Below are 26,551 nucleotides of genomic sequence, written 5' to 3'. Positions count from 1 at the left end.
CGAGAACCTTGGAGCGAGGAGACCCAGAGGCGCGAGGGGAAAGAGCTAGGCTGAGCCGCGTACCGAGTCTCAGGTTCGCGGGCGCCTGAGCCCGGCAGAGGGATCGGGCTCCCGGCTCTGGGCCCTGGGGTGCGGGTAGGGAGGTTGCATCTCAGCTTCGGGGAGATGGTGATAGAGCGAAAAGTTTGGGCGAAGCGCTGGGCAAGTGCCCGAAAAGTGGAGGCGAGCTTCCGCGCCGCCAGGCAGCCTCGGACAGAACACCTTCCCACCGCCACCCCCCAACCCAGTTTCCCGGCTCTGGGCCGCCACCTCGTCCCCGAAGGCTGGGGCGCAGCCCCCTCCCCAGGGCGGGGTGCCCAGGGGTCCCGGGGACTGGCCCAGTCCAGTGCCCGGTCCGGCCGGGCCGTGTCTCTCCAGGCCGGGGCGGGCTGCTGCGCTCAGGGTGAGCTGCAGCCCCTCCCCTCCCCCCGGCCGGAGCTGAACTCGCAGCCCAGGCCGGTCCCCGCTCTCCGCCCGCCCGGGGCTCTGCGGCGCCACCGCTGCCGCCGCCTCCCCGCGGAGTGACGCGCCCTGCAGCCAACCGGGGCAGCCGGGGGGGAGGTCCGGGAGGGGTCCTGGGCGGAGCCGGGCCGCCCCCTTATCCCACGGGCTCAGGGCTGCTTCTCCCGAAAACTTCAGCCCTAATTGTCCTGGGAATGTCCGAGGTAGAGAAAGGGAGCGAGGGAGCAAGCAAGAGGCTGGAGAATCTGGGCCCCTGGCGGGGAGGGGATGGGGTGGCGGGAGAACTGCCCCTCCCCCCGGCCACAAACCCATCAGGTTCCCAAACCTTTCCTGGATCCTCTTCTCCGCGCCCCCGCGAGCCCGGGATCCAGGGGATGGAGAACTCGGGGCTGAGGAGCGCCGAGCCAGGCGGGAGGGAGGCCGAGCCGTGGGCGGGAGGCGGACCGGCGTGGGGCTGGCTCTTCCCCACTCGCTTATTTTTTTTTAAATGGGGGTGGGGGTGGGCTGCTTTCTGGTAGCTCTTAAAGAAACGAAGAAACACTCACGAAACGGGACGCCCTCCCCCCAAATCCCGCCGCGGGACTCCCTCCCCCCGCGGGCCGGCGCGCCTCGCGCCCGAGTTGGGAAGTTCGCAGCGCGCCGCCAGCCTGAGTCCCCAGCCCCCGCCGCCCGGCCCCACCCCCCACCCGGGGCGGCTCAATTCCGGGGAGGGCATGCTAATTTGGGTCGGCCCAGCCCGGGATAGGGGGGCGAAAGAGGGAGGGGAGAGGGAGAGGAGAGAGAGAGCGGGGGGCGCCGGCCGGGGCGCCGGGCCCGCAGTGGAGAGGAGGCCGGCCCCCGGCGGCCTGGCCGCGGAGTCCCGGGCGGTCGCAAAGAGGGTTAACCCAGTGTCGGGCGGCGCGGCGTGCAGAGCCAGCCCCGCGGCCGGCTTATTGGGCCAGCGCGCGGAGAGACAGGGGTCTGCAGCAAATCACGAACTAATTGATTAAGGCGAGCGGGTTTGAATAGCGCTGGCCCGGTGCCAATCGCCTTTCAAAGAGCCCCTCTATGATTAATCGCAATGCATTATTGATAATCATAATTATAGCAGGACACATGCGCGCTGCGCCCGGGGCCGGGGAGCCGGGGAGGGGGCGGGCGGGCCGGCGGGCGGGGGGAGCCGCCGCCGCCGCCGCCGCTCGATTTCCGTAATTTTGAGAAGATTTTTTTTTAGTAATTTTTTATTCTGCCCCAGCTGATGTTTGAGCCAGCATGTCGCGGAGGAAGCAAGCGAAGCCTCAACATTTCCAATCCGACCCCGAAGTGGCCTCGCTCCCCCGGCGAGATGGTGAGTGCTCCGGCCCGCGCCGTGGACACACACACACACACTCACATTCACGCACACTCGGACCCACGCACACGCGGCTGGCCCCCGCGCCCCCTACCTCGCCGCCGCCGCGGCCCCGATTGCTTCTTCCACTCGGCGTAATTTTTTTTTTTCTTTTTAATTTTCAATTTGCCTTTGCTGGGCTTTCCCCCGCTGCCCCGGCGAAAGCGAGCACATCTCCCGGCAGGATCTTTCCGGAGTTGTTGGGTCCTCCCGGGGGAAGGAGGGCGGGCATGCCGGCCTGGCTTCTCCGTCCCGGCTTTTCCGGGGATCCCAGCCACCGCCGGGACCCGGGAGCCCCATGAGGCGTGGGTGCGGGCGGAGGTCGTCCCCGCCGGACCGCAAGGGGCCCCTGGCGCTCCCCGCGCCGCGCCCCGGGGCCCCCGGCCCGGCCTCCGCCTCCCGGCCCTGCTGCCAGCGGGAAGGAAGTTTACTTCGGGCGCTGGGCTGAACTCCGAGCGTGGGGGAGCTCGCTGCACCCCCCCTCCCCGCCCCACGCGCACACTCCCCCTCGGCCCGCGCTAGAACGGGGTGCCTTTGGAGGTTCAGAGCTGCAAGAAGATGGGGACTGGTGTCGGGGCGCCCGCGCCTGACCTGCTGGGGTCGCGGCCGGGGTGGAGAGTGCCGCTGGCCGCCAGTTGTTCCGGAGACGGTGCAAACGGACGGGGGAAGTGTCGGGGTCTGGCTCGCAAAGTTTATCTCCGCATCTCTTCCCCCAACAATTGCACCCTCTGCCCCCCAAAATCTTTACGGTCTGTATGCGCCCTCTGCGGATCGTGGTGCCCCCTACTTCCAGGGGGGTCGGGGAAGAAGTCGTAGGATAGTTTTTCAGGTTTGCGGGTGACCAGCCAGAGTGGAATCCCCCCTGAAACAGGGGCACTCGCTTTCTCCGATGGAGGCGACAACTGTGGGTCCCGAAGGGGCTGAACAAGTCCAGAACAAAGTTTGTGTGTGGGAGCTCTGGCAAAGGGTGGAAGATATCCGGGCAGGGAGTTGGGGTACAGAGGGAGGACACCTGGAATCCCTCCTTGCTCCTAAAGGTGTTTCACTGTACCGGCCTCAAAGCTCCCAGGCCTAGCACCCGAGGCAATGCAGCGGCGCCCGGGCTCGGGTCCCCGGGTCGTCCCGGCGCGATGCTGGCCTCTCGGCTGCGGGAGAACGGACAAGGAGCAACCTCGGCGGGTTCTCAGCGACTCTGGATGCCGCTCGGGATGCCCACGTCCTAGGCGGCATTTTGGGGTGTGGAGGAGGGAGCTGGGCCCCGACAGAGCTCCGAAGCGTGCCCCTGATCGACACCTCAGCCCACTAAGCTGCGGCCGCCCGGGCCCCCAGGTCCCCGGCTCGTTTCCCAGAGGCCTGCCTCTCGGTAGAGCTGGGGCACAGTGAAGCGAAGGGACCCCCGCTCCCTTTACCCCTGCTGTCGGGAAAAGGGAGTCCTGACTTGGGGTTCCTGTAAAAAAAATGGGGGACTTGAAATCAATTAAGAAAATGCTTTACAATAACCCTCCTCCCGGCCCCCAGTATTTCCTCAAGCTTGAATCCTTACCCATGGCCTCTGCGATTTCTCAGTCCGCTGAAAAGAGCCCCTGAACCCCGCTTTCCACCCCAAGCGAAAGCAAGCACGCGGGGTAGATCGAGGTGAGATGACCCAAGGCCGCAGCAGCTGCGTCGAGTATTTTTCCGGGTTTTTCTCAGCTTAGTTTCTTCTGCTTCCCGCACCCACACCCATCTTTCCTAAAGTTTCTGGTGAGACCTTTTGCACCGGGAAACTGTTCAAGTTAACAGTTTGTACACAAAAAAAGCAAACTAGAGATAAGAGAGCATTTTCTAGTGTGTTTTGTACATTTGTACTGGTTTTCTACATTTTCAAAAAAAAAAAAAGTCTCGGCCTTCTAGGAGAAATGATGCGTGCTAGATCTTTGCCTTTCGCCTTCTGTATCAGGAATTTTTAATAGTTAAGTCTTCTCATAAAGCAATAGTATAAAAGGAGTTCACTACCTGTTACCATTATTCTTTATTAGTACTAATTTTTTCAGTTTAGTTTATTTGAGCTTGGAGGTAAGTTAGTTAACTCCATCAAGTTTCCTTCCTTTCTCTTTTCTCTCCTTCTTTTGATTTCTCTTCCTTCCTTTCTTTTTTCTTCCCAAAAGCTGGTACATTGTCCTAAAGAAGCGGTAAACTGTTAGGGGCTCCCTAGGAAACACCCCCTCCCAGCCTTCTTTCCTCACCTCTCCCCACCCCCTCCTCTTTTTCTTCAGTAGTAATGGTTTTAGGTTATGACTGTTTTTACATGGTTGAACAATAAGTTTGGGAGAAGTTGCCTAGAGGGTGGATTTTGTAATAGGGTTTCAGGATTTAGTGTGTTGTAATAATATTAGTACACAAGTAATCCTCCCCCAACGCTGGACATACAGGAGGGCCTAACATACTCCAGTTCTTTTTATTTGAAAGTAGTTCTGAGATAAATGGCATTGAAAGTTCATGACATAACTCAAGGTTACCTTTTAAAAGTCACCTTTTCTGCAGTGAGTTCAGCAATCTCATTCTTCTCCCCACATACAACCCCTACTTCTAGGAGTAGCTGGGTTTTCTGTTCGGTTTTGTTTTTTACGTAAAGAAACATTGTTACATTTTTAGATGGCAAGCCCCTTTTCAAACATTCTGATTACTTTTTCTTATGTCTTGAGATGGTCTTTGAAATATGACAAAGGAAATACGAAACATACCAAATTAAATCTAGTTCATGCACTTCTCGTTTACCAGGACCTCTAATTGTATGACTTCTACCCAGAGTGAGACCTAGAAAAGTTTGTAGACCCAAGTTACAGGAGCCCTGAAGAAGCGGCTCCCAAAGCTGAAAGCAGCGAGGGCTGCTTGGTGTTGTGTGTCTTGCCTGTGTGTGTTTGAGTGTGTGTGTGCTTACAAAGAAAACCCAGACCATGCTAAGAAGCCACACAGACAGCTTCATCTGAAGCAAGTGCAAACAAAAAACAAACACAAAAACCAAAACAAAAAGAAAAACAAGTATTTGGTCTATTTCAGGATGCTGGTATTTTATTTTACTTTAGTGTGCAGCTGCTATGCCAGAAACACTCTAAACTTGGTAATTTTTCTGCTTCTTATGAAACCAAGATTATGGCAAATATGACTTATCTCCTCAATGATATGCAACAAGTCTTGAATTACTTGCGGAAATATGACTGCTACTGGAAAGATTGTTTATCAAGTAAATAATTCCGAGGAAAGGGAATATTAGAATCTAATGATTTGATTTGTGGGTTCTTTACTATAAATTGGGATTTCAGTTGTGTGTTGTATGTGTGCGGGTTGGGGTTCTTCCTTTGGTGGCGTTTTTAAGATTCCTGTAATTTCTACATGGATGGCCCATTTAGACTCCATTCATTTATTTAAAAAGTATTTTGGTGCTCAGTTTTTTCAAGGAAAAGATAATATTGGAAGAATGAAACACCACGAATTGCAGCTAAAACACTAACAATCATATGAAGTATCATAAAAATTCCTCTTATTTATATTAATAATGAAATTCTATTATTTACCAAAGTAATTTGCTCATTTTGAGCAGTTTCATAGCAACACATTGATCTCTGGGCCCAAAAGGTTAGCGAGAACTATAATTAATTGCTTTTTTAAAAAATACCAACACCTGCAAGATAAGGCAGTTGGAAAGAATTCATGTTTAATCAGAGCTGTTTTAAGTTTGTCATAATGGAAGATTCTGAATGAGAAAATGCAAACCGGTGTTTTGTGATTTGCTTCAGGCCGCACATACTTTGTAAAATGTTAAAAAACAAACACACAAACGAGCAAAGTCTAGTTAGGCATGAGGGTACTATGTGTGAAAGTGAATATGTGATACTGAAATGTTTTGTAGTTTATTTTACGTCAAGTTTCCCCTAGAGTTCATTGGCACAAGTGCCAATGTATAGCTTCTTCTCTGGGGGCTCTATTTCTTTTCTTTATACTTTTGGAGGTAGCAAGTTGTCTTTACCAACAGAAACTTTTAGAAGGTAGAACTCCACATTTTTGTGGTGGAGATCTTACTGGGACAGAAATAGGCAGACTGGTTAAGTTTTTGAAATTGTCAAAAGCCAAACTCTGTGTAGGAACCAGAACAAATTCCTTCTGCAACCTCAGCTAGGTTTTTCTGAGACACTTCTTGGTGCAGATAGCACCAGAATATTCCAAAAATATTCTTAGATTATTAAAACTGAAGTAGTTTGGCGAAAGAGGTGGAAAGTTAACCGAAGAACTAACACTCCTCCCCCCAAAAAAGAAAAAAGTTTGTGTGCCAGGCTTTGGAAAACCTAGATGTGTCAGGCTGTTTTAACCTTTGCTAGCCTCCTCCCATGCAAAGGTGACAAGGTCCAGATCATAATATGTCCTTCTGTATCTTCCCAGTGACCCCCAAATTGAATCCTGCTAGTCACTTAGCAGGAAGTTAGTAGTTTATTTTAGTTTCACCTTATCAGCTTGACTTCTTTTCCTAACCTTATTCCCCTGTCACCCTCAGATGCCAGACCCCCGAAGGGGAAGATTGACAGGTAGTTCCCATAGCTCAGTTTTACCCTCAAACAACAGGGATTTAGTTTCTTGTGCCTTTGCCAATGTTTATGTAGTCAAAGTTTAGATCTTGCCTTAAGGAGTCTCTTTTTCACGCGTCACTGCAATAGGAAAGCCACAAAGAAGTTTTTGAACAAACCCTTGCAACTGGAACCCCATCTAGTGTTCAGTTTGATTCATCCATGGGAAAGACATTTCCCCCTTTCATTTATTGTGTACATTAGGTGGGCTTGGATCACTATTTTAAAAGCAATGCCTCGTCCATGTTATTTTTTCAGAGATTTCACTTGTATTCTTCCACTAGAGAATACGCTAATCCCGGTCAGAACAGTGAGTGAACTTGGAGGGTACCAGGAAATTTGTCATTTGGTGGCATATCACATCGAGGAAACTTTAGACATCACAGAAAATATGCACAGCATATGTCGTAGTGTTTAAAATTTCTTTGGAATCTTAAGTTGGACATTTGGATTCAGACTTTTCCCAGGTCGGTGCAGGAAAAAAAAAAAAAAAAAAAAAAGATAAAAGACCAATCAATCAAATATGTTTGTGATAAGAAAAGGAACAGGCTGTTAAAATTAAGGACTCCAAAACCACTGTCATGAGCAATTCTATTAAGAAATGTAAATGCAATTTTAACATAATGGGAAGTACAGTGAAGTGTCTTTCTGAAGAGCTCCAAAAAAGAAAACTAAATCTGGTAGAGTAAGGTGGTTGTGTTTGTTTTTTGTTTTGTTTTTTTCCTTTCCTGGCTGGCTAAACCTTTCTGTGTGGGGCATAGTTTTATTTTTATTTTCTCAGTAGACAGATATGGTAGAACACTTGAATTTTCTGCTTCCGATTCTGCAGTTTGGTTCAGAGGATGAAAAACTGACAGATTTGAATTAGGCACCAAGTAACTAAAAAGTACAACAGGAACTAAAGCATCTAGGATTTTAATATAAATTTGGTGGAGGTATAAGATCACTCTTCCCCGCCCCCCACCAAAAGGCCCAGAAAATTCCAAATATCTGTTTGTGTGTACATACTTAGAAAACCACTGCTTCTTAAATTTTGGTATCTGACTAGGGTTGCTTACAAAATTAATCTGCATGCAAAATCCATAGAAAAGGAACAGGAATGTTATTTTCACCATAGTACAAGGAACAAGGCAACTGTATTTACTATAATGGGGTCACCAGTTGCAATCCTGTGTAACAGATTACTGAGAGAGATACAAGATAGCAGACAATCAGAAAAATGAATTAGAACTGTTCGTGTGTGTGTGTGTGTGTGTGTGTGTGTGTGTGTATGTGAGAGAGAGAGAGAGAGAGAGAATGTGTGTGTGCATGTGTATCTTACTACAACTTAAAATATTCCCTTTGGTAAAGAGTCCAACTAGTCCTCATGTTTTGTCTTTTCTTTTTTTTTTTTAAATAAAAGACTGTTTCCTTGGAGTTTTGTTCCGAATGTAGATAGATTTAAAGTTAAGAATTATTACAGTGTAGCGACACCTGCTTTTGAAATAAATCAAAATAGATACCAGTATTTTGGGGGCATGGGGGTGTTCACAAACATCAGGAAATTAAATTAGTTCACTCTACAGTGAGATCAAATGTCAGCTTATTAAAAATGTTGTGAAAACCTAAGCTAAAATATGGGCAACTTTTTAACACAGTCTCTTAAAAGCAGGCAGGCATTTATTTTTAAACATCTATATTTTCCATCCAGTTAGCACAATCCTAAATATAAAAATGTTCAGGTTGAAACACTTGAAAATTCTCAAGTGAGTCTTGAGGCAGCACAAATGCAGAATTCGAGTGCAGGAAAGTAATAATCAGCTAAATCCTATAAAGTAACCTGCCTTTTACTTTCTCTATTTATTATGAGAATATCAGATGTTTGCAAGTTATAAAGAATTAAAATCTCTTTTAATCGTGAGCACAGATGTGCTAAATATTTGAAGCAACTACATTGTAATGTGTACAATTGATGAAGTCAGTTTTCTGATTTCCCTTGCTAGTTATTTAGTTCTGAATCTGTCATTATTTGTCTAAGCCCAGCTGACCAAGCAAAACTGTGTTTTAAAGTGGCTTTATGTTTTGATAAATGTGAGCTGGTTGAAAAGTATTTTCCACTGAATGCAGAGCTTAATAGAACATGCTGACATAATAGTTTTAATGCATTTTGTTGAAAATGTGTGAACAAACAGAATAGCTTTTGTTCCTTCATAATTGGCTGTAAAAGTAGATGGAAACATAACCATTACATATGGAAATGTGCAAAGAGAAAGAAATAACATTTCTGTTGAATATATTAGGAATTGCATTTCCTAGTTTAAAATAAGCATCTGAAATGGATGCATCATTTAAAATTGGTTGTCAAAATAAGAAGCTTTAAAGAGAATTTTTTGTCACATTATTTTTGTCCCAAGTTAAGCAACATAACTTTAGCAAATTTCATCTAATATTTTGTTTATATGATTTTAAGGCAGGGGGAGAAGCAGAAAGTGCTTAAAACAGCACCTTCCATGTGCATAGGAATCCAGTGCCAATTAGGATGATTAAACATTAAATTAAAACCAAATCATTATTGGTATTTTCTGCTACAACTAAGATTTGTTTGGTGGTGTTAATGCATTTTGCACTATACCCTTGTGGAGATTAAAAGATGGGTATTAGGAAAGCTGGCTTGTTAAGTATAACTTAGCTACTCAAATAACACTCCCAGTGAATAAAGTATGCGTACATTTGGCATACTTCACCAGGGATTCTAATCAACTTCGGCATCACTCAAGGCAAACAGAGTTAAGGAATTTCCAGAAGTTAGTATTTAGGTATTAATTTTATTTTCTGGAATGCAAACTAGTCATGTTTTTAAAAATATTTACTACAAAAAGGCAAACAGCTGACACTTTCCAATGGACTTTTAAGTTTACTGAAAAAAGCAGCATTTTGATTTTACATTTATTCATATCTGCAATTACTTTGTTTTATGCAAGTTTTCTGGGAGATTCAATTTGGAAGTCATGGAAACTACCTATTATCTGATTCAGTTCTGCAGAAAAGCATGCAGGGAGGTAATCCTTGAATTAAACAGTTTTTTTTTTTTTTTTTTCCACAGCCTTCTTAGATGACCACACACCATTTGTACAACAGAAGTTGGTGTTCCCCATGCTGGGCAAACAATGGGAAGCCATCCTGTCTTTGAATAGGATGTTAGCTTGGAGTTAGAGATTTTTCTGTTTAATTTACAAATGGATCTTAGTGAGAAGACATCTGAGCAACCAATGGAAACAAACATGAAATAAAGGGATTTTTATAATAAAAGGTTCAGGACAATCTGTTAAGCAATTGATAACAGTTAAGAGCAAACTGTTTTTAAAGGCATTCAGACAAGGAGAGCTGCAAAGCATTTCAAACCCTAAACCAAGAATTATTTCTTAGGAGATGGGAGCACTTTTCAACTGCACATCCTTCTTGAAGTTGATGTTTAATCAGAAATGTAAATCTTGTGCCAGATTTTATAGACATAGAGAGCACTTTTGATGAAATATTTAGAGGCATAATGTTGCCATTCGGAGCACAGTGGCATATATTATTTGATTAGTGGAATGGTAGCCGGAGTTACATCTTTAATTTTAAAAATAAACATGCCAGGGAGTGATATATAGGTGCCAGGCAAGCCTTGTAACGGATTATGATCATTGTGTTTCTCTTCATTGTGTGTGTTGCCATTCCTTTTGTGTTCAAATGAGTTTTGAGGAGCGGTCTGGAGGATTTGTTACTGATGTGACTAAAGTGTGTTTGTCACGGATCAGACTTAGCGCAGGTTCGAGGTAGGGGCTTGAGGTGATTTTCAAGTTGTCAGTCTACAGCTTGATGATATGCATTTTTTCCCCCCTTGTCAACAACTGATTGGAACCTGAATGACTACAAATTAGTTTAGTGACAGAACAAACTGTCACAGATATCTTTGAGTCAGTTGAAAATGAATAAGGTTGACAGAAACTCAAGAGCCTAATAAGTCCTCAGAATGGTTTGTGGACCCTCTCCGGACGAGTAGACAATAAGGTGTATAAAAGATTGGAAATCAATATTTTGCTATGGAATTTCATCATGCACCAGTGTTTCCCATTTGTAGTATTTTGTATTTTGATGAATTATCTGAAGGCCACGACTCTCTGAGATACTGGATGGACAGAATTCCTCCATACCCTTAAAAATTAATTATGGATGTTCTTAGGTAATATTGATTGGTTTTCAGGGGCTACAGTTTTGAGTTTTGCAGGTAAAAAACCATTGATTAGCCTTTTTTTTTTTTTTTAAAGTCATAGGTGACTGTGTGTCCTGGCCCCTTTACTAACCCTGCACCTTTTTGACCTTTGTAGGAGACACAGAAAAGGGTCAACCGAGTCGCCCTACTAAGAGCAAGGATGCCCACGTCTGTGGCCGGTGCTGTGCCGAGTTCTTCGAATTATCAGATCTTCTGCTCCACAAGAAGAACTGTACTAAAAATCAATTAGTTTTAATAGTAAATGAAAATCCAGCCTCCCCACCCGAAACCTTCTCCCCCAGCCCCCCTCCCGATAATCCTGATGAACAAATGAGTGACACAGTTAACAAAACAGATCAAGTGGACTGCAGCGACCTTTCAGAACACAACGGACTTGACAGGGAAGAGTCCATGGAGGTGGAGGCCCCGGTTGCTAACAAAAGCGGCAGCGGCCCTTCCAGCGGCAGCCACAGCAGTACCGCCCCCAGCAGCAGCAGCAGCAGCAGCAGCAGCAGCAGCGGCTCCTCCACAGGTACCTCAGCGATCACAACCTCTCTACCTCAACTCGGGGACCTGACAACACTGGGCAACTTCTCCGTGATCAACAGCAACGTCATCATCGAGAACCTCCAGAGCACCAAGGTGGCGGTGGCCCAGTTCTCCCAGGAAGCGAGGTGCGGCGGGGCCTCTGGGGGCAAGCTGGCCGTCCCAGCCCTCATGGAACAGCTCCTAGCTCTGCAGCAGCAGCAGATCCACCAGCTGCAATTGATCGAACAGATTCGTCACCAAATATTGCTGTTGGCTTCTCAGAACGCAGACTTGCCAACATCTTCTAGTCCTTCTCAAGGTACTTTACGAACATCTGCCAACCCCTTGTCCACGCTAAGTTCCCATTTATCTCAGCAGCTGGCAGCAGCAGCTGGATTGGCACAGAGCCTCGCCAGCCAATCTGCCAGCATTAGTGGTGTGAAACAGCTACCCCCAATCCAGCTACCTCAGAGCAGTTCTGGCAACACCATCATTCCATCCAACAGCGGCTCTTCTCCCAGTATGAACATATTGGCAGCGGCAGTTACCACCCCGTCCTCTGAAAAAGTGGCTTCAAGTGCTGGGGCCTCCCATGTCAGCAACCCAGCGGTCTCATCATCGTCCTCACCAGCTTTTGCAATAAGCAGTTTATTAAGTCCTGCGTCTAATCCACTTCTACCTCAGCCAGCCCCCGCTAACTCGGTTTTCCCCAGCCCTTTGCCCAACATCGGAACAACTGCAGAGGATTTAAACTCCTTGTCTGCCTTGGCCCAGCAAAGAAAAAGCAAGCCACCAAATGTCACTGCCTTTGAAGCGAAAAGTACTTCCGATGAGGCATTCTTCAAACACAAGTGCAGGTTCTGTGCGAAGGTCTTTGGGAGTGACAGTGCCTTGCAGATCCACTTGCGTTCCCATACCGGAGAGAGGCCGTTCAAGTGCAACATCTGCGGGAACAGGTTCTCCACCAAGGGGAATCTGAAAGTCCACTTTCAGCGCCACAAAGAGAAATACCCTCATATCCAGATGAACCCCTATCCTGTGCCTGAGCATTTGGACAATATCCCCACCAGTACTGGCATCCCATACGGCATGTCCATCCCTCCAGAGAAGCCAGTCACCAGCTGGCTAGACACCAAACCAGTCCTGCCTACTCTGACCACTTCAGTCGGCCTGCCGTTGCCCCCGACCCTCCCAAGCCTCATACCCTTCATCAAGACAGAAGAGCCAGCCCCCATCCCCATCAGCCATTCTGCCACCAGCCCCCCAGGCTCAGTCAAAAGTGACTCCGGGGGCCCTGAGCCGGCCACGAGAAACCTAGGTGGGCTCCCAGAGGAAGCCGAAGGGTCCGCTCTGCCACCCTCCGGTGGCAAAAGCGAAGAGAGTGGCATGGTCACCAACTCAGTCCCAACGGCGAGCAGTAGCGCCCTGAGCTCCCCAGCGGCAGACTGCGGCCCCGTGGGCAGTGCCACCACTTTCACCAACCCTTTGTTGCCGCTCATGTCCGAGCAGTTCAAGGCCAAGTTTCCTTTTGGGGGACTCCTGGACTCAGCCCAGGCATCAGAGACGTCCAAGCTTCAGCAACTGGTAGAAAACATTGACAAGAAGGCCACTGACCCCAATGAGTGCATCATCTGCCATCGGGTTCTCAGCTGCCAGAGCGCCTTGAAAATGCACTACAGGACACACACCGGGGAGAGGCCCTTTAAGTGTAAGATCTGTGGCCGGGCTTTCACCACGAAAGGGAATCTTAAAACCCACTACAGTGTCCATCGTGCTATGCCCCCGCTCAGAGTCCAGCATTCCTGCCCCATCTGCCAGAAGAAGTTCACGAACGCTGTGGTCCTGCAGCAGCACATCCGAATGCATATGGGAGGCCAGATCCCCAACACCCCAGTCCCCGACAGCTACCCTGAGTCCATGGAGTCCGACACAGGTTCCTTCGATGAGAAAAATTTTGATGACCTAGACAACTTCTCCGATGAAAACATGGAAGACTGTCCTGAGGGCAGCATCCCCGATACACCTAAGTCTGCAGACGCCTCCCAAGACAGCTTATCCTCTTCGCCTTTGCCCCTCGAGATGTCGAGCATCGCTGCTTTGGAAAATCAGATGAAGATGATCAATGCTGGCCTGGCAGAGCAGCTGCAGGCCAGCCTGAAGTCAGTGGAGAATGGGTCGGTCGAGGGGGATGTCCTGACCAATGATTCATCCTCAGTGGGTGGTGACATGGAGAGCCAAAGTGCTGGCAGCCCAGCCATCTCAGAGTCTACCTCTTCCATGCAGGCTCTGTCCCCGTCCAACAGCACCCAGGAGTTCCACAAGTCACCCAGCGTTGAGGAGAAACCACAGAGAGCGGTCCCAAGTGAGTTTGCCAATGGTTTGTCTCCCACCCCAGTGAATGGTGGGGCTTTGGATTTGACATCTAGTCACGCAGAGAAAATCATCAAAGAAGATTCTTTGGGGATCCTCTTCCCTTTTAGAGACCGGGGTAAATTTAAAAACACTGCTTGTGACATTTGTGGCAAAACATTTGCTTGTCAGAGTGCCTTGGACATTCACTATAGAAGTCATACCAAAGAGAGACCATTTATTTGCACAGTTTGCAATCGTGGCTTTTCCACAAAGGGTAATTTGAAGCAGCACATGTTGACACATCAGATGCGAGATCTGCCATCCCAGCTCTTTGAGCCCAGTTCCAACCTCGGCCCCAATCAGAACTCGGCGGTGATTCCCGCCAACTCGTTGTCATCTCTCATCAAAACAGAGGTCAACGGCTTCGTGCATATTTCTCCTCAGGACAGTAAGGACACCCCCACCAGTCATATCCCGTCTGGGCCTCTGTCTTCCTCTGCCACATCCCCAGTTCTGCTCCCTGCTCTGCCCAGGAGAACTCCCAAGCAGCACTACTGCAACACGTGTGGCAAAACCTTTTCCTCGTCGAGTGCCCTGCAGATTCACGAGAGAACTCACACTGGAGAGAAACCCTTTGCTTGCACTATTTGTGGAAGAGCTTTCACGACTAAAGGCAATCTTAAGGTATCTTGCTCTGTCTGCACCATACCCACTCCATCAACCCTGTCCCGCTGCCATTGATTATCTATAGTGCATGCCCCCAGAGTCATCAGCCCAGATATTCAGGGAGAGAGCTCTTGCAAGGGAACCTGCTGCACATGGTTGACGGGGGAGAAACGAGGGTGCCTGGGAGGGTCAGGATCGTGGCAGGGACAAGGGCAAGCTGCAGCTCACTGAATGTCAGTGCACATTGAATAATTTGGTACCTAAGCGAAGGAGCGGCCTCTGTGTTGTCTTGCTAAGTGCACCAAATGAATTGCTTTACCTACCAAGGAAGACAGCCTGGCGTTGCCATGGGATATTGATTAAAGACCTCCATGTGGCCTGTGTGCTGCCCGTATCACTTAATAATTAGGGCTCTCGGCGTTTGCATCTATTTTTCATAACTATGCAGTCCAGCATGGTTTGTTTGTCTAAAAACAGTAACGTCACTGCTCTGCTAATGGGCATTATGATAATTGATTATACAGCATTTCCTACTGATCTGTGTTGGAAATAATGCAAATATGCTTAAGTTCTAGAGCAACAGTTGAGTACTCTTAGTATGTACATTTTTCTGTTGACAGAGTATTTCTCTGGAGATTGCTCCCAGTACTGTGAGATGAATAATTACTTTCTGGCTTTTCTCTCCATAACGCAGGCCCTCCAATGGGCAGTCAGGGAGGGATACCTTCTTCCCATCTGAAAAGGACATTTATAGGGTAAAGGGTGTCAGATACAATACTTACCATTGCAATGAGAGTGGACATAACAATTCTAACCCTGAAAGGAGCTATCCGCCACTGCCTGGCTTGCTTGAGGCCATTATAAGCTAAATATGGGTAATAAAAAAAGAGTAAGTAAGGCATCCTTTCCCAGGAAGAGGGGAGACAGCCCAGGGCTGCAGAGTGAGCACGTTATTACTAGACAGGAGGAATGCATGGTTCCTGTTGCCTTCACTGTCTATCACATGATGAGAATAGGCATTTAGGCCACTTGCTTTGTGGACATTTGGGATATGAGTTGAGACAGATTCAGCTATTAAGCTTCTCTCCCCCTCCTCTTTTTTTCCCCCCTCTCTCTCTCTCTGTCTGCCTGCCCTCCCCATATCTCAGGTACACATGGGCACTCACATGTGGAATAGCACCCCTGCACGACGGGGTCGGCGGCTGTCTGTGGATGGCCCCATGACATTTCTAGGAGGCAATCCCGTCAAGTTCCCAGAAATGTTCCAGAAGGATTTGGCGGCAAGATCAGGAAGTGGGGATCCTTCCAGCTTCTGGAATCAGTATGCAGCAGCGCTCTCCAACGGGCTGGCGATGAAGGCCAACGAGATCTCCGTCATTCAGAATGGTGGCATCCCTCCAATTCCTGGAAGCCTCGGCAGTGGGAACAGCTCACCTATTAGTGGGCTGACAGGAAACCTGGAGAGGCTCCAGAACTCAGAGCCCAGTGCTCCCCTGGCCGGCCTGGAGAAAATGGCAAGCAGTGAGAACGGAACCAACTTCCGCTTCACCCGCTTCGTGGAGGACAGCAAGGAGATCGTCACGAGTTAAAGCAGCTCGGGCTGGAGACATAGCATTCATTCCTGTTCAGAACACGACCTATGGTGGCCTCCTACTCCTTGCCCTCCCCCCCATCCCGCCCCTTCCTTCATGTTCCCCAGATCTATGAACTACAACATTATGAAGACATTCTTTTGTACCTTGTTCAACTTTAGAGTTCTAAGAAAGCTTATTTATTAGTGATATAACCTTGCTTTGCAAACAGAATGCAAGCGTTAACTTTGGTCTTCTGTATTTTGGACTAAATACTAATTGACTAGAGTGCTGTAAACTTGCTGTAACATTTATGGCAATTGCAAGTTGCCCTGCTAGGCAGTTGTAATCTGGCATTAACTTATTTTCTATATCCAGTTTAATATGAATCTGGTGTTGATGCAATGCCTCAGTGATGCATTAGATCTCTAATAAAGTCTGTATATACATGTACACTTTGATCCTGCTGGAAAATTTTATCAGCAAACACATTGTCTAATCTTTCAAAACAGATTTAAGGAAAAGACTTAAAGTACAGACTGAACAGTGTGGGTCTTTGAAAGGTTTGGTTTTTTGATTTTTATTCTAAAATTCAAACTTTTTTTTTTGGTAGATTTAACCATTTCCATTTTGAACGGCTATTTGTATCGTGCTTTTTACTTGAGTCGTCTTCAATGTTAATAAGTTTCTGTACAGTAATAAGCACGCAGAATTCTTTAGAGAAAAAACAAGTGTTGTTTTGGTAGTTGAAACTGAGACGTAACATTTTGCCTTGTAGGTATATTCACGATAGAAAATGTGTGCTGGAATTTCACAATGCTGCTAAGTATAGCATCTTGAACAACCTTCAGTGGAGAAAATGTAGATGCTCTTGTATATACAATAAGAAATATCACTTTCATTCAAATGTACATATGTTCCTTACAAGAGCAAATGCTTCTTGATCAAGAGAGCAGGTATAGTGTTTGTTTATTTTGTATTAGGTATGGAAGAAAAAAATTGGACTGTTACATGCACTTTCTTGGAAAGTTGAAAGGAAAGGGGGGGGTCCAATTTCTTTAACATTTAATACTTACTAACAACAGAGATACTGTAATTTTACTCAAGTAATCAAATACATTTTTTTTTTTGCAACAGATAAAACAGTATACTGTGTCTGTGTTTTTAGAGTGCATTTCCATTTAGCCCGGCCCCTAAATGCATTTTAACATTTCCCCAGGCAGCTGTCAATTGTGTATGTGAGTGTGTATCCCTCTTTAAATGAGGAATTGTAAAAGGCATAACAGAAATGGCTTTGCATGGGCCTGCATTTTCTTTTATTTTGAAATTTGGAGGCCCTAGATATTTTCCCAGTATCCATGACTTATTTAGGAATGGATTTTATAGACTCCACTACCCACCCCACCCCCAAGAAAAACGAAACAACGAAATGACATAAAAAGATGTTGGAGGTTTTATCCCAACAGGTAAGTTTCTTTTAAGCAAAATATTTATGCCGATTTAGATTTCACTTTTACTGTTCTGGTTTTATTTCACTTAAAGCAGTCACGTTTTTTCAGACAGCTGAGAGCCACATTGCTGGGAAGTTCCTGATGCGGCTGGGTTATATAATCTGACTCAAACTGGGCCTCAACCCAGAGAGGTCAACATGTTCTTTATTTGATTGGTCTTTTAGGCATTTAAACGCACATGCATATTTGAAAGAAAAAGTCTATTAGAAAGGTTACGTAGAGTCAGCTTGAATATTTCATCATGCAAATTCAAATGGATTCTTCCCCTCTCCCGGTTGTTCTGGGGTGGAGGGGGGGAACAGGCTTTCTTCCTCCTGAGCACTATTTTGAGGTGAGCAAACGACTGAAGGGAAAGCTGTGTCCAAAGGGGTCGCCGGATTTTTTTTCTGTTTTTAAATTTTTTTTTAAGTTGTTTAATGCTGTGAACCGCGCATCTGGCGGTTGTGCCCAGGTAAGGTAGAAAGCGTCAGGCCACTTCCCGCAGAAGTTTCCACCAGGGCGCGGCCCACACGGGGCCGCACTCCCCTGACCCTGTTGTTAGACCTCTGTGCCGAGGGGTCGCCCTCAACCCCTGCTTGGCCTCCAGGTCCAGGTCTGGCGTTCCGGAAGGTGGGCGCTGACCTGGGCCGTGAGAGTTCAGGGGAGGGGATAGGAGCCCCCAAAGACAGAGAGAGAGGCGGGGGGTGAGGGAAGGGGGTTGCGCGACGACGTCGTAAGTGATGCTGAGAATCACCCCGAAGGCCCCGCACCCGAACATTCAGAGGGGCAGATTTCTCGGTCTCCCCTCTCCTGTCCCGTCCCCTCTGCTCCAGGAGTGACCATTTTTCCCCAAGAGTGGGGACACGGATTGCAGGCCGGAGTTCCAGCCAGAAGCTCTAGTTCTGCGCGGGCCAGATGGAGCTGTTTCCGTTGCACAGACGACGTTCACACCTTCCCATCGCTGGGCGTGGCGAGGAGGAGCTACCCCGGGCTGCGCGCTCTTTGCGCCCAGGGACAGGGCCTGGGGACATCTGAGGGAAGTGATCCGGGGGGCTGCCGCCCACCGAGAGGGGCAGGCTTCGACAGTGCCCCCCTGCTCCACACGCCCGGCGCCTCGCCGGCCCTCCCTGAAGGCGTCCAGGCGGCTGTCCAGCGACACCTTCCACCGAGCGTCCGCCAGCAGCTGGACCCCGCTCTCCAATGGTCGTCGCCGCCCGGTCCCCGGGGCTCCCGCACGCCCGACCAGGCGCGAAGGTCACCGCCTTGTACCACCTTGGGCTGCCCGTCCATTTCCAAGAGGCAGTCGGTGGGGAGAGGGGAGCGGGGGCGCTGTGTTCCCTTCCTTCTCATCACCACTCTCCCACCTTCCAGCGGTTTCTGAAAGTGAGTTAAGGGAAGCAAAAGTCACTCTTCTTTCCGGAGGCATCAGAAGAGTTTAGGAAAAGGTTGGAGGGTCTCTCTGTCTGTCTATCCGTCTCTCTCTCTCTCTCTCTCTCTCTCCAACCCCCTCTTCTCCTCCCTTCTCTCTCTCTTTCTCTCTGCCTCCTTTTGTCCCTGCTTATCCATTTATTGATTATCTTTCTAATGTATTGATTATTACCTGCCCACTCATTCCCCTTTCCATCCATTTCCGAAATAAGAAATCGCCCTCTGCCCTGCTTCTCCTCCCAGTGTGAAACATACACTCAGCCTTTGGGCTCGGCCCGCAGAACAGAACTGGATTTACATTTATAAAGCAACAGGGTTGAGGTGAAGGCAGCCTAGGGGCACGCACCCCTTCCTCACCTACTCCCCGACCCTTGCCCCGCTATGCCTCACTAGAGGTGCCTTGTGGTGGTATTGGAATCACCGAGAACCGAATTCACTGAATTAAGGAAGGATTGTGGCTGCAACTAAGTTCACAGAATTTTTTATCTAAAAATACTCACTTTGGTGAGAGTTTCCCCAGCTTTTTTTAAAAAGGGGGAATTGTAAAAATACAGAACAGCCCAGAGAAGAACTTAAGAAACTCCTTGTGCCTATCACTCAAAATTTACAAACGTTAGGAACTTGTAGTTTATTCGAGGTGTTTTTGTTGTTGTTGCTGTTCCCCCACCTGTCCCCAGGAACTGCGTTTCCTGTTCTTCCTCTCTGCCTGGGTAGCCGTCATTCTCTCATTCTCTTCTCTCTCTTTCCTTTCTTATATTTCGTCGTCCTTTTTCTTTTTTCCTTCTCCCACCATCTCCACTACCCTTCCTTTTCCACCCATTCCCCACGGGCTTCCTTCTTTCTGGAAAATATACTTGGAAGAGCAGTTTGGTGATTGACAGGGACCTGGGGAGGGAAAAAAGAGAGAGAGAAAGAGAGAACCAATGACAGACCCAAGCTGCCCGAGATGACCCCTCCCCCCCGGGTCTGGTTGGGGAAAGGATGGGTAGTGTAAGGGAGGGGTCCTGCAGATCAACTGGAGATACCTGAAGCTGACTTTGTGCTTTGAGTTTTCACATCCCAATCTTCACAGGCCAGGTCTTTTCAAATGCCTTTTTAGGGAGTGGCAGGAAGGCTTTTTGTTTTTTAATTATAAGAGAAAAAGGTCTTCAAACAGAAAATTCTAAATGATTTGCAGTTGACATAAATTTCTAGCAGTAGATCATTTGCTTATTATTTTTGGCATGTCGTGAATGTCAAGAATGAGAGAACCAAAAAAAAAAAAAAAAAGCTCCCACTCTGTTAAAACTTAGCAGTCCTGTTAGAAAAATAAAGCAATGGATTCTTTACTAGGAGTTACACACTCTACCCCAAATGAAACAAATGTCAGAGGGGGTAACAAAGTGGAAAAAGTGTAAAGTGAATTTCAAAGGGCTCCATAGTAAAGCGCAATCTGAGATTCACAGAGAAGTAGAGACGGATAAGACAGGAATTAGGTCATCTCGTCCAGACCCCAGGAAATATGTCTAGATCAAAGCCTGCTCTGTTAGAATAAACAAAACAGGACCCATTGGACCCTACCAATATTTTCATGTCCGTGCTAAGAGCTGCTAATCTAACCAGCTCTATTTGATGAAAGGGGGTAAAAATTACAACTGTAAAAATGACGACGTAATAAATGTCCTCTCAACTCTTAAAGGAAGATAAAGATTTAGATTGGAGCTAAAAAGTAACAAGATCCAGGCCCAGATCAACACAAACTTCCTGGAATTTTAGCAGTAAGTAAATTATCTAATCCTAGCCATTGTTCCCTCCCTGCTGCCACCCTCACTCCCACCCATCCCGTGCACCCCATGCAATTGAGTATGCCAGATGATTTACATTAAAAATTTGTTAAATTTTAACTGCAGTCTGAGGACATTGCAGGAGGCCTTTGGGGTTCACTTCTTTGGCATTCCTTAAAGACCCACCGGTTTTCTGTCCCCTACCAACCCCAACGTGGACTGCCCCCCAGGCAGTTGTTGGGGTAGCAGGCTGGACTTCTTTGTGTGGATGCTTTAGTTAAGCCCAGTCTTAAAATTTGGGCTCTCTTTCCACTGTGAAGGGCAGATGGACAGAGGCCTGGCGCGTGTGTCCCATCAGCCTAGCTTGGGGTCCACACAGTTCGGCAGCTCGTTGATACTTTCGCAGCTAAGCTCAAGTACTGTGTAAGTACTGGGTAAGGCTTTCTTTCACCACTGACTTGATGGCCTTCAACCAACAACCAGGGAACATTTGATAGATAGAAACATCTACAAAAAAGGACAGGAAATCCCAGAGAAGGAAAATTGGCCCAGGCTAAATCCCGGGTTGTAGTAGTTCCTTACTGAGCCGGGCTTCCTCTTAACTGTTTAAACATAGGACTTGGCTCTTCTCATGTTTCTGTGTCCATCTGAGCTCAAGTTGAACAAAGACTAGTGGGCCGCGTGTCAACCTGGCTCCAGTGCTTTCTGAAGCTAGGGACTACGACAAAGGGGGTGGTGAGTGTGACTGGCTTTTCTGAAGGCCACCAGGAACAGACCATTTTCTGTGTGTGGCCCCTGGCTGCTCACCTAGCCAAGGGCAATTCCAGGATCTGCTTTTTACTTACATTCTGCAGAGGGCTTTGAAGACAAGTGAAACTGCATTGGAGGCCACACACAAGTCAATCCTTCCTTATGAGACCCAGACTGGGACCTAGTCCAGCTGCACCAGGCATAGCTGAATCCTGACACAGTACAGTCTGTTAGGTCATGGATGACATCATCTTGTCATCACAACTACATTCAGGATGAGGTCCTGGAAGTCACCTGGAAACATGGGTAAACATGTACGCATGGTAGACCCCTGCTCCTGAGATTAGGGCCAGACAAAACATAACTATACTAATCAGCCTGCAGACCTGCTTCTGTATTCACAATTTGGAATTCTCCGTGTCTCATCTAGCTTGTGATCATAACAATCCCTTTAACAGATGACAAAACTAAGGCCCTGAGAGCAAAGAAGGAACATTTGGACACCAGGAGACCTGGAGCTATCACTAGCCTGAATGCTAACTTTGGGCATTTGGCAATCATTGCCTGATCCATGGTACCATTCCCCAGACTGTACCATGAGAGGTTAGACTTCTATCAATAGGCTCCAGTAGCTTCCTTCAGACTCTTGCCATGTTTATAACTACATTAGTGGAATCTCATCTTTACTTTCACTTATTGAATAATTTAAGCTAACTCCCCTTTTAAAACTTAAGTATATTTATTTCAAAAGGAATGGGAAACATTACATTCATTTATCTCCAGTAGTCTTTCTAATCCTGTGCCAGAGAAACCCTTATAGTGCAGAATGGCTTTACACTGGTGATGTGCCCCAAATTCAAAGTAATCTGAACAGATCCTGCTGCTTCATTCATCAACACCCTTTCTGGGTTCTCTTCTAACCAGCTGTCTCTTGTTTCAGACAAGCATGAGGTCTGTAGGTCTTAAAGAGTTTTATTTAAGCCCCATCTCCCCCTGCCCATATCTGTCAATACACACCTTTGACCTGGCCCAGAGTTTTCCAAACTGCAGGATGTGACCCATTAGTGCAATAAGAAATCAGTAGAATGTATCATCACTAGAACTATTTTTTTTTAATATAATAGGACAGAAAATATCAGAGTATATCACATATAGTAAGGGTAAGTGGTGTCTTGTGAAGCTTTTGTTTCAGTTATATATATGTGTGCACTGGGCATGGTGCCATTCTTAGCGTGAGTTGACATCCCAAAAGTTTGAGCCGGGCATGGTGGCTCAGGCTTGTAATCCCAGAACTTTGGGAGGCCAAGGAGGGCGGATCACCTGAGGTCAGGAGTTCGAGACCAGCCTGGCCAATGTGGTGAAACCTCATCTCTACTAAAAATACAAAAATTAGCCAGGCGTGGTGGCGAGCGCCTGTAATCTCAGCTACTCGGGAGGCTGAGGCAGGAGAATGGCTTGAACCTGGGAGGCAGAGGTTGCAGTGAGCCGAGATTGTGCCATTGCACTCCGGCCTGAGCGACAGAGCAAGACTCCGTCTCAAAAAAAAAACAAAAAAAAACACAACAACTTTGAAACAGGCCAGGCGCAGTGGCTCTTGCTCTGTAATCCCAGCACTTTGGGAGGCCCATTGCCTGTGGGCAGGCAATGTGGGCAGAATGTGGGCAGAATGCCTGAATCCAGGAGTTTGAGTTTGAGACCAGCCTAGACAACATGGTGAAACCCTGTCTCTACAAATAATACAAAAATTAGCCTGGTGTGGTGGCATGTGCCTGTAGCCTCAGCTACTCAGGAGGCTGAGGTGGGAGGATCATTGAGTCTGGGAGACAGAAGGTGCAGTGGGCCAAGATTGCACCACTGTACTCCAGCCTGGGTAACAGAGCAAGACTCTGTCTCAAAAAAAATTTTTTTTAAAGTTTGAAACATAAAGAAATGAGAACTATTTGAGATGATGGATATGCTAATTACCCCGCTGTGATCACTATACATTATATGTATCAAAACATCACTATGTATTCCATACATACAACTATTATTTATCATTTAAAGAATAAAAGCTATAATAATATTAATTACACATAATTCTTGGTTTAAAAAAGTTTGAAAGCTATTGACAAAGACTCTGAAAGATATGGTTATTCTCTCTGTTTCTCAGCTGAAACACAGAACCAGGATCCTCAAGAGAGTGGACTGACACTCAGGTTTTTGAGGATGGAGAGAGCAGGGGTGAAGACACAGGAAGATGAAGTGGGTTCCTGAGTCTCTTTGCCATCACTCATCCACTGTGCAGTTTTCTAGCTGCTACTTCTGCGAGGAAAGAGGCCAGCGCTGGCTCCTGGCGCTGGCTTGTGTGTGTTCTCCCCTCGTAGGCTGCTTCCACATGGAGGATTTTAATAGCAGTTCGTCGTCAAGGGGATTTCTCCTTAAACACACACTTGAGTGCAGAAGGGGAAACAAAAACCTTGAGCAGGAAAGCTTAATGACTGCAGCAAGCAGCACTGTCTCTTTAAGATCCCTCCCCCATTGGTAATTGGGCCCAGCTCTTGGGTAACTAAGATAACATCCCTCCCAAATCCTGCCATTTCTAGGCATCCTTAGTCACTGTGTTAACTGTAGGGTTTAGCATAGCCTAATAGTATAAAGTACCAAGAAGTCATTCCTAGAAAAGTCCTTTTAGAAATGCTGCTCTGATAGGGAGGTTGTCTGAGGACTTCAACAAAGATAAGATTCCACCTCTAACACACACACACACACACACACACACACACACTTATTTACCTAAATGTCCAGAGCTAGGAGTGGCCAGTGAGGAACTTCTTTGGATATATAGAGGTTGGTCTGAGTTGAGGCCTGAGTCAGTTAGAATTACCCCTCTCAATCTGGGAGCAGAAGTGACTTGCCCAAGGTCAACTTATGAGTTGAAGATAAGATACAGTATCTCATTCTTGATTCTCAATTCAATACTTCCTGTTTAAATGACAATAATAACAATTAAAAAAAAAAACCACACCCTAGTAGTTCCTTTATTGGCATCAGCTCTTCAGCCTCTTCGATCCATGCCCTTTGGCAGGTAACTTACAGTCCCTCCCCACTTCCCTGCCTCTTTGGGTTTGACTATGTGACTTGCTTTGGTCAGGAGAGTGAGGTCGATGCTATGGTATGCCAGTTCTGAGCCAAACCTCAAGAAGCCTGCATGCACCTCTAAGAAGCACATGGCATGAGAAGCACATGCCGGCTGCTCTCAGGAAAAGAGTGGAAGCCCTGTGGAGCAGAGCCATCCCCAGCCAACCCCAGCCAACCCCAACTACAGTGTAGCTGGAGTGAACCCAGCTACACAGAGTCTACCCACGGCTCTGTAGGAATGAATGGTGCTTGTTTTAAGCCACTAGCTTGGGAGCGATTCCTTACTTGGCATCATCAGGACACAGTTAACCATTTCAATAAGATATATTTAGTAATGACAGTAAAATGTGTGCAATGATAACCATGTCAGACATGGCTTTAGATGCTTTATTTGAATTAACTCATTTAATCCCTGTAACTACGACAAGAGGTAGATGTTATCATTGACCCCATTCTATGGATAAGGAAACTAAGGCGCAGAGAGGTTAAGTGAAATGTCTAAGGTCACCCACCTGGTAAGCAACAAGAATGTGAACCCAGACCGCCTGGCCATAGAGCACACATGCTGGTTCTTCATCACTATGCTGCTATTTTGCCCTATCTCAAGTCTCCCCAAGAAACCTGTTGACAGTCCCTCCCTAACTAAACCCCAAGTCTGGAATTATGAAAGAAAGAAAGCTCACCCTGCAGCTTCCCCACTCTGATGTTCTTAACTTTCTCTACTTTATATACAGGTCTCCAGAAGAAGAATCCTCAGCAATTTACAGGCAAGAGATTTGCTCTCTAAACCCCTCCTTCTGCCAGAAGAGCTCTCCTACCCAGAGTCCCTCATGCTCAGCATGCAGTGAAGACAGAAATAGCAGCAATCTACATGAATTGTGGATCCATGCACTCATTTCAAGATCTTCCTTCAGTGAGCAATGAATGCTTCATGCATGTGATCCTCACTACCTACCCTACAAAGACCTTGCTAATGCTTAGAGATCAAATTATTCATGTATCTTTTCAGTACAGGAAATGATCTATCCACCTAACAGTGTGTGGGCTTGTATCCCCTCCTTCTTTTTCCCTCTCATGGGAAAACAAATCAACTGTTTTTCCTTTTCCTTCTCACAGACCGCAAGTCACACTGTCTTTCACCAAGGAGGAAAAGTTGCATCTGAGTTATCGCTGTGAAGAAATGGTTTGCAGGCATGAGCAGCTGGCATCTTTTTGTCTCTATGTGAAGAGGATCAATGCAATTCATGTTTTCTTGTTCGTACAAAGCTAGATTTGAAAATCCCTGGAAAATCAAGGAAATGTTTAGAGAAGTTGTTAAAATTTGGGGAAACTTAGGAAATGTGAGAGGAAGTTCAGGTTTTCATAGTCTGGATGTGCTGTGGGAGAAGTGAGAAGGGGTGGGAAGATGGGTAGGGGGAGCGTCCTTCTTTTCTAAGCGCTCATCCCTGATTGGCCAATGTGTTGGTTTCCTAGGGCTGCTGTAACAAATAAAGCAATAGAAATGTATTCTCTCACTGTTGGGAGGCGAGAAGTCTGAAATCAAGGTGCTGGCAGAGCAGTGATCTCCTTCATGCCTGTAGGGGAGAATCTGTTCCATGCCTTTCTTTTTTTTTTTTTTTTTTTGAGATGGAGTCTGGCTCTGTCGCCCAGGCTGGAGTGCAGTGGTGCGATCTTGGTTCACTGCAAGCTCCGCCTCCCAGGTTTACACCATTCTCCTGCCTCAGCCTCCCAAGTAGCTGGGACTACAGACGCCCGCCACCAAGCCCGGCTAATTTTTTTTTTTTTTTTTTTTTTTTTTTGTATTTTTAGTAGAGACGGGGTTTCACCATGTTAGCCAGGATGGTCTCTATCTCCTGAGCTCGTGATCCGCCCGTCTCACCTCCCAAAGTGCTGGGATTACAGGCGTGAGCCGCTGCGCCCAGCTGTTCCATGCCTTTCTTTTAGCTTCTGGTGTCGCTGGCAGTCCTTGGCACTCCTTGCCTTGCAGACATACTCCAGTCTCTGTCCTCACCATCGCATGACAATCTCCACCTCATCTCCGTCTGTGTCTGTACCTGTCTCTGTGTCTCTTCTCTTCTTAGAAGGACATCAGCCATACTGAATTAGTGCCTACTCCACGGACTTCATCTCATCTTGATTACATCTGCAAAGACCCTATTTCCAAATCAGATTCCTACCAGG

At 47.0% G+C, this 26,551-nt stretch overlaps 1 protein-coding gene and 2 long non-coding RNA genes across 5 annotated transcripts; 2 read left to right on the top strand and 1 right to left on the bottom strand.

Annotated features, from left to right (window-relative positions):
* The first annotated feature begins 681 nt into the window (after positions 1-681).
* On the top strand, positions 682-16,974 carry LOC105492264 (spalt like transcription factor 1). Of its 2 annotated transcripts, XM_011759314.3 has the most exons (4): positions 682-704; positions 1,736-1,828; positions 10,818-14,266; positions 15,397-16,974. In XM_011759314.3, the coding sequence occupies exons 2-4, from the start codon at positions 1,753-1,755 to the stop codon at positions 15,835-15,837; spliced, it is 3,966 nt and encodes a 1,321-aa protein (XP_011757616.2). In that variant the 5' UTR covers positions 682-704; positions 1,736-1,752; the 3' UTR covers positions 15,838-16,974. The 2 variants fall into 2 exon arrangements, with proteins under 2 accessions (XP_011757616.2, XP_024651952.2); XM_024796184.2 differs by lacking the exons at positions 682-704; positions 1,736-1,828 and adding an exon at positions 2,402-2,619.
* Positions 16,975-19,340: 2,366 nt separating this feature from the next.
* On the bottom strand, positions 19,341-24,040 carry LOC105492262 (uncharacterized). The gene is made up of 3 exons (XR_011616150.1): positions 24,026-24,040; positions 21,346-21,544; positions 19,341-19,622 (listed from the first exon to the last, which is right to left on the bottom strand). It is a non-coding gene; the product is annotated as an uncharacterized lncRNA (long non-coding RNA).
* LOC105492263 (uncharacterized) lies at positions 20,471-25,761 on the top strand. Of its 2 annotated transcripts, none has more exons than XR_011616435.1 (3): positions 20,471-20,494; positions 25,105-25,283; positions 25,487-25,761. It is a non-coding gene; the product is annotated as an uncharacterized lncRNA (long non-coding RNA). The 2 variants fall into 2 exon arrangements; XR_011616434.1 differs by lacking the exon at positions 20,471-20,494 and adding an exon at positions 23,348-23,494.
* The last annotated feature ends 790 nt before the right edge of the window (positions 25,762-26,551 follow it).

This window comes from Macaca nemestrina, chromosome 18, assembly GCF_043159975.1.
Source record: "Macaca nemestrina isolate mMacNem1 chromosome 18, mMacNem.hap1, whole genome shotgun sequence".
Taxonomy (NCBI): Eukaryota; Metazoa; Chordata; class Mammalia; order Primates; family Cercopithecidae; genus Macaca; species Macaca nemestrina.
The sequence above is the reverse complement of the archived record's forward strand: the minus strand, read 5'-3'. Positions and strand labels throughout refer to the sequence as shown.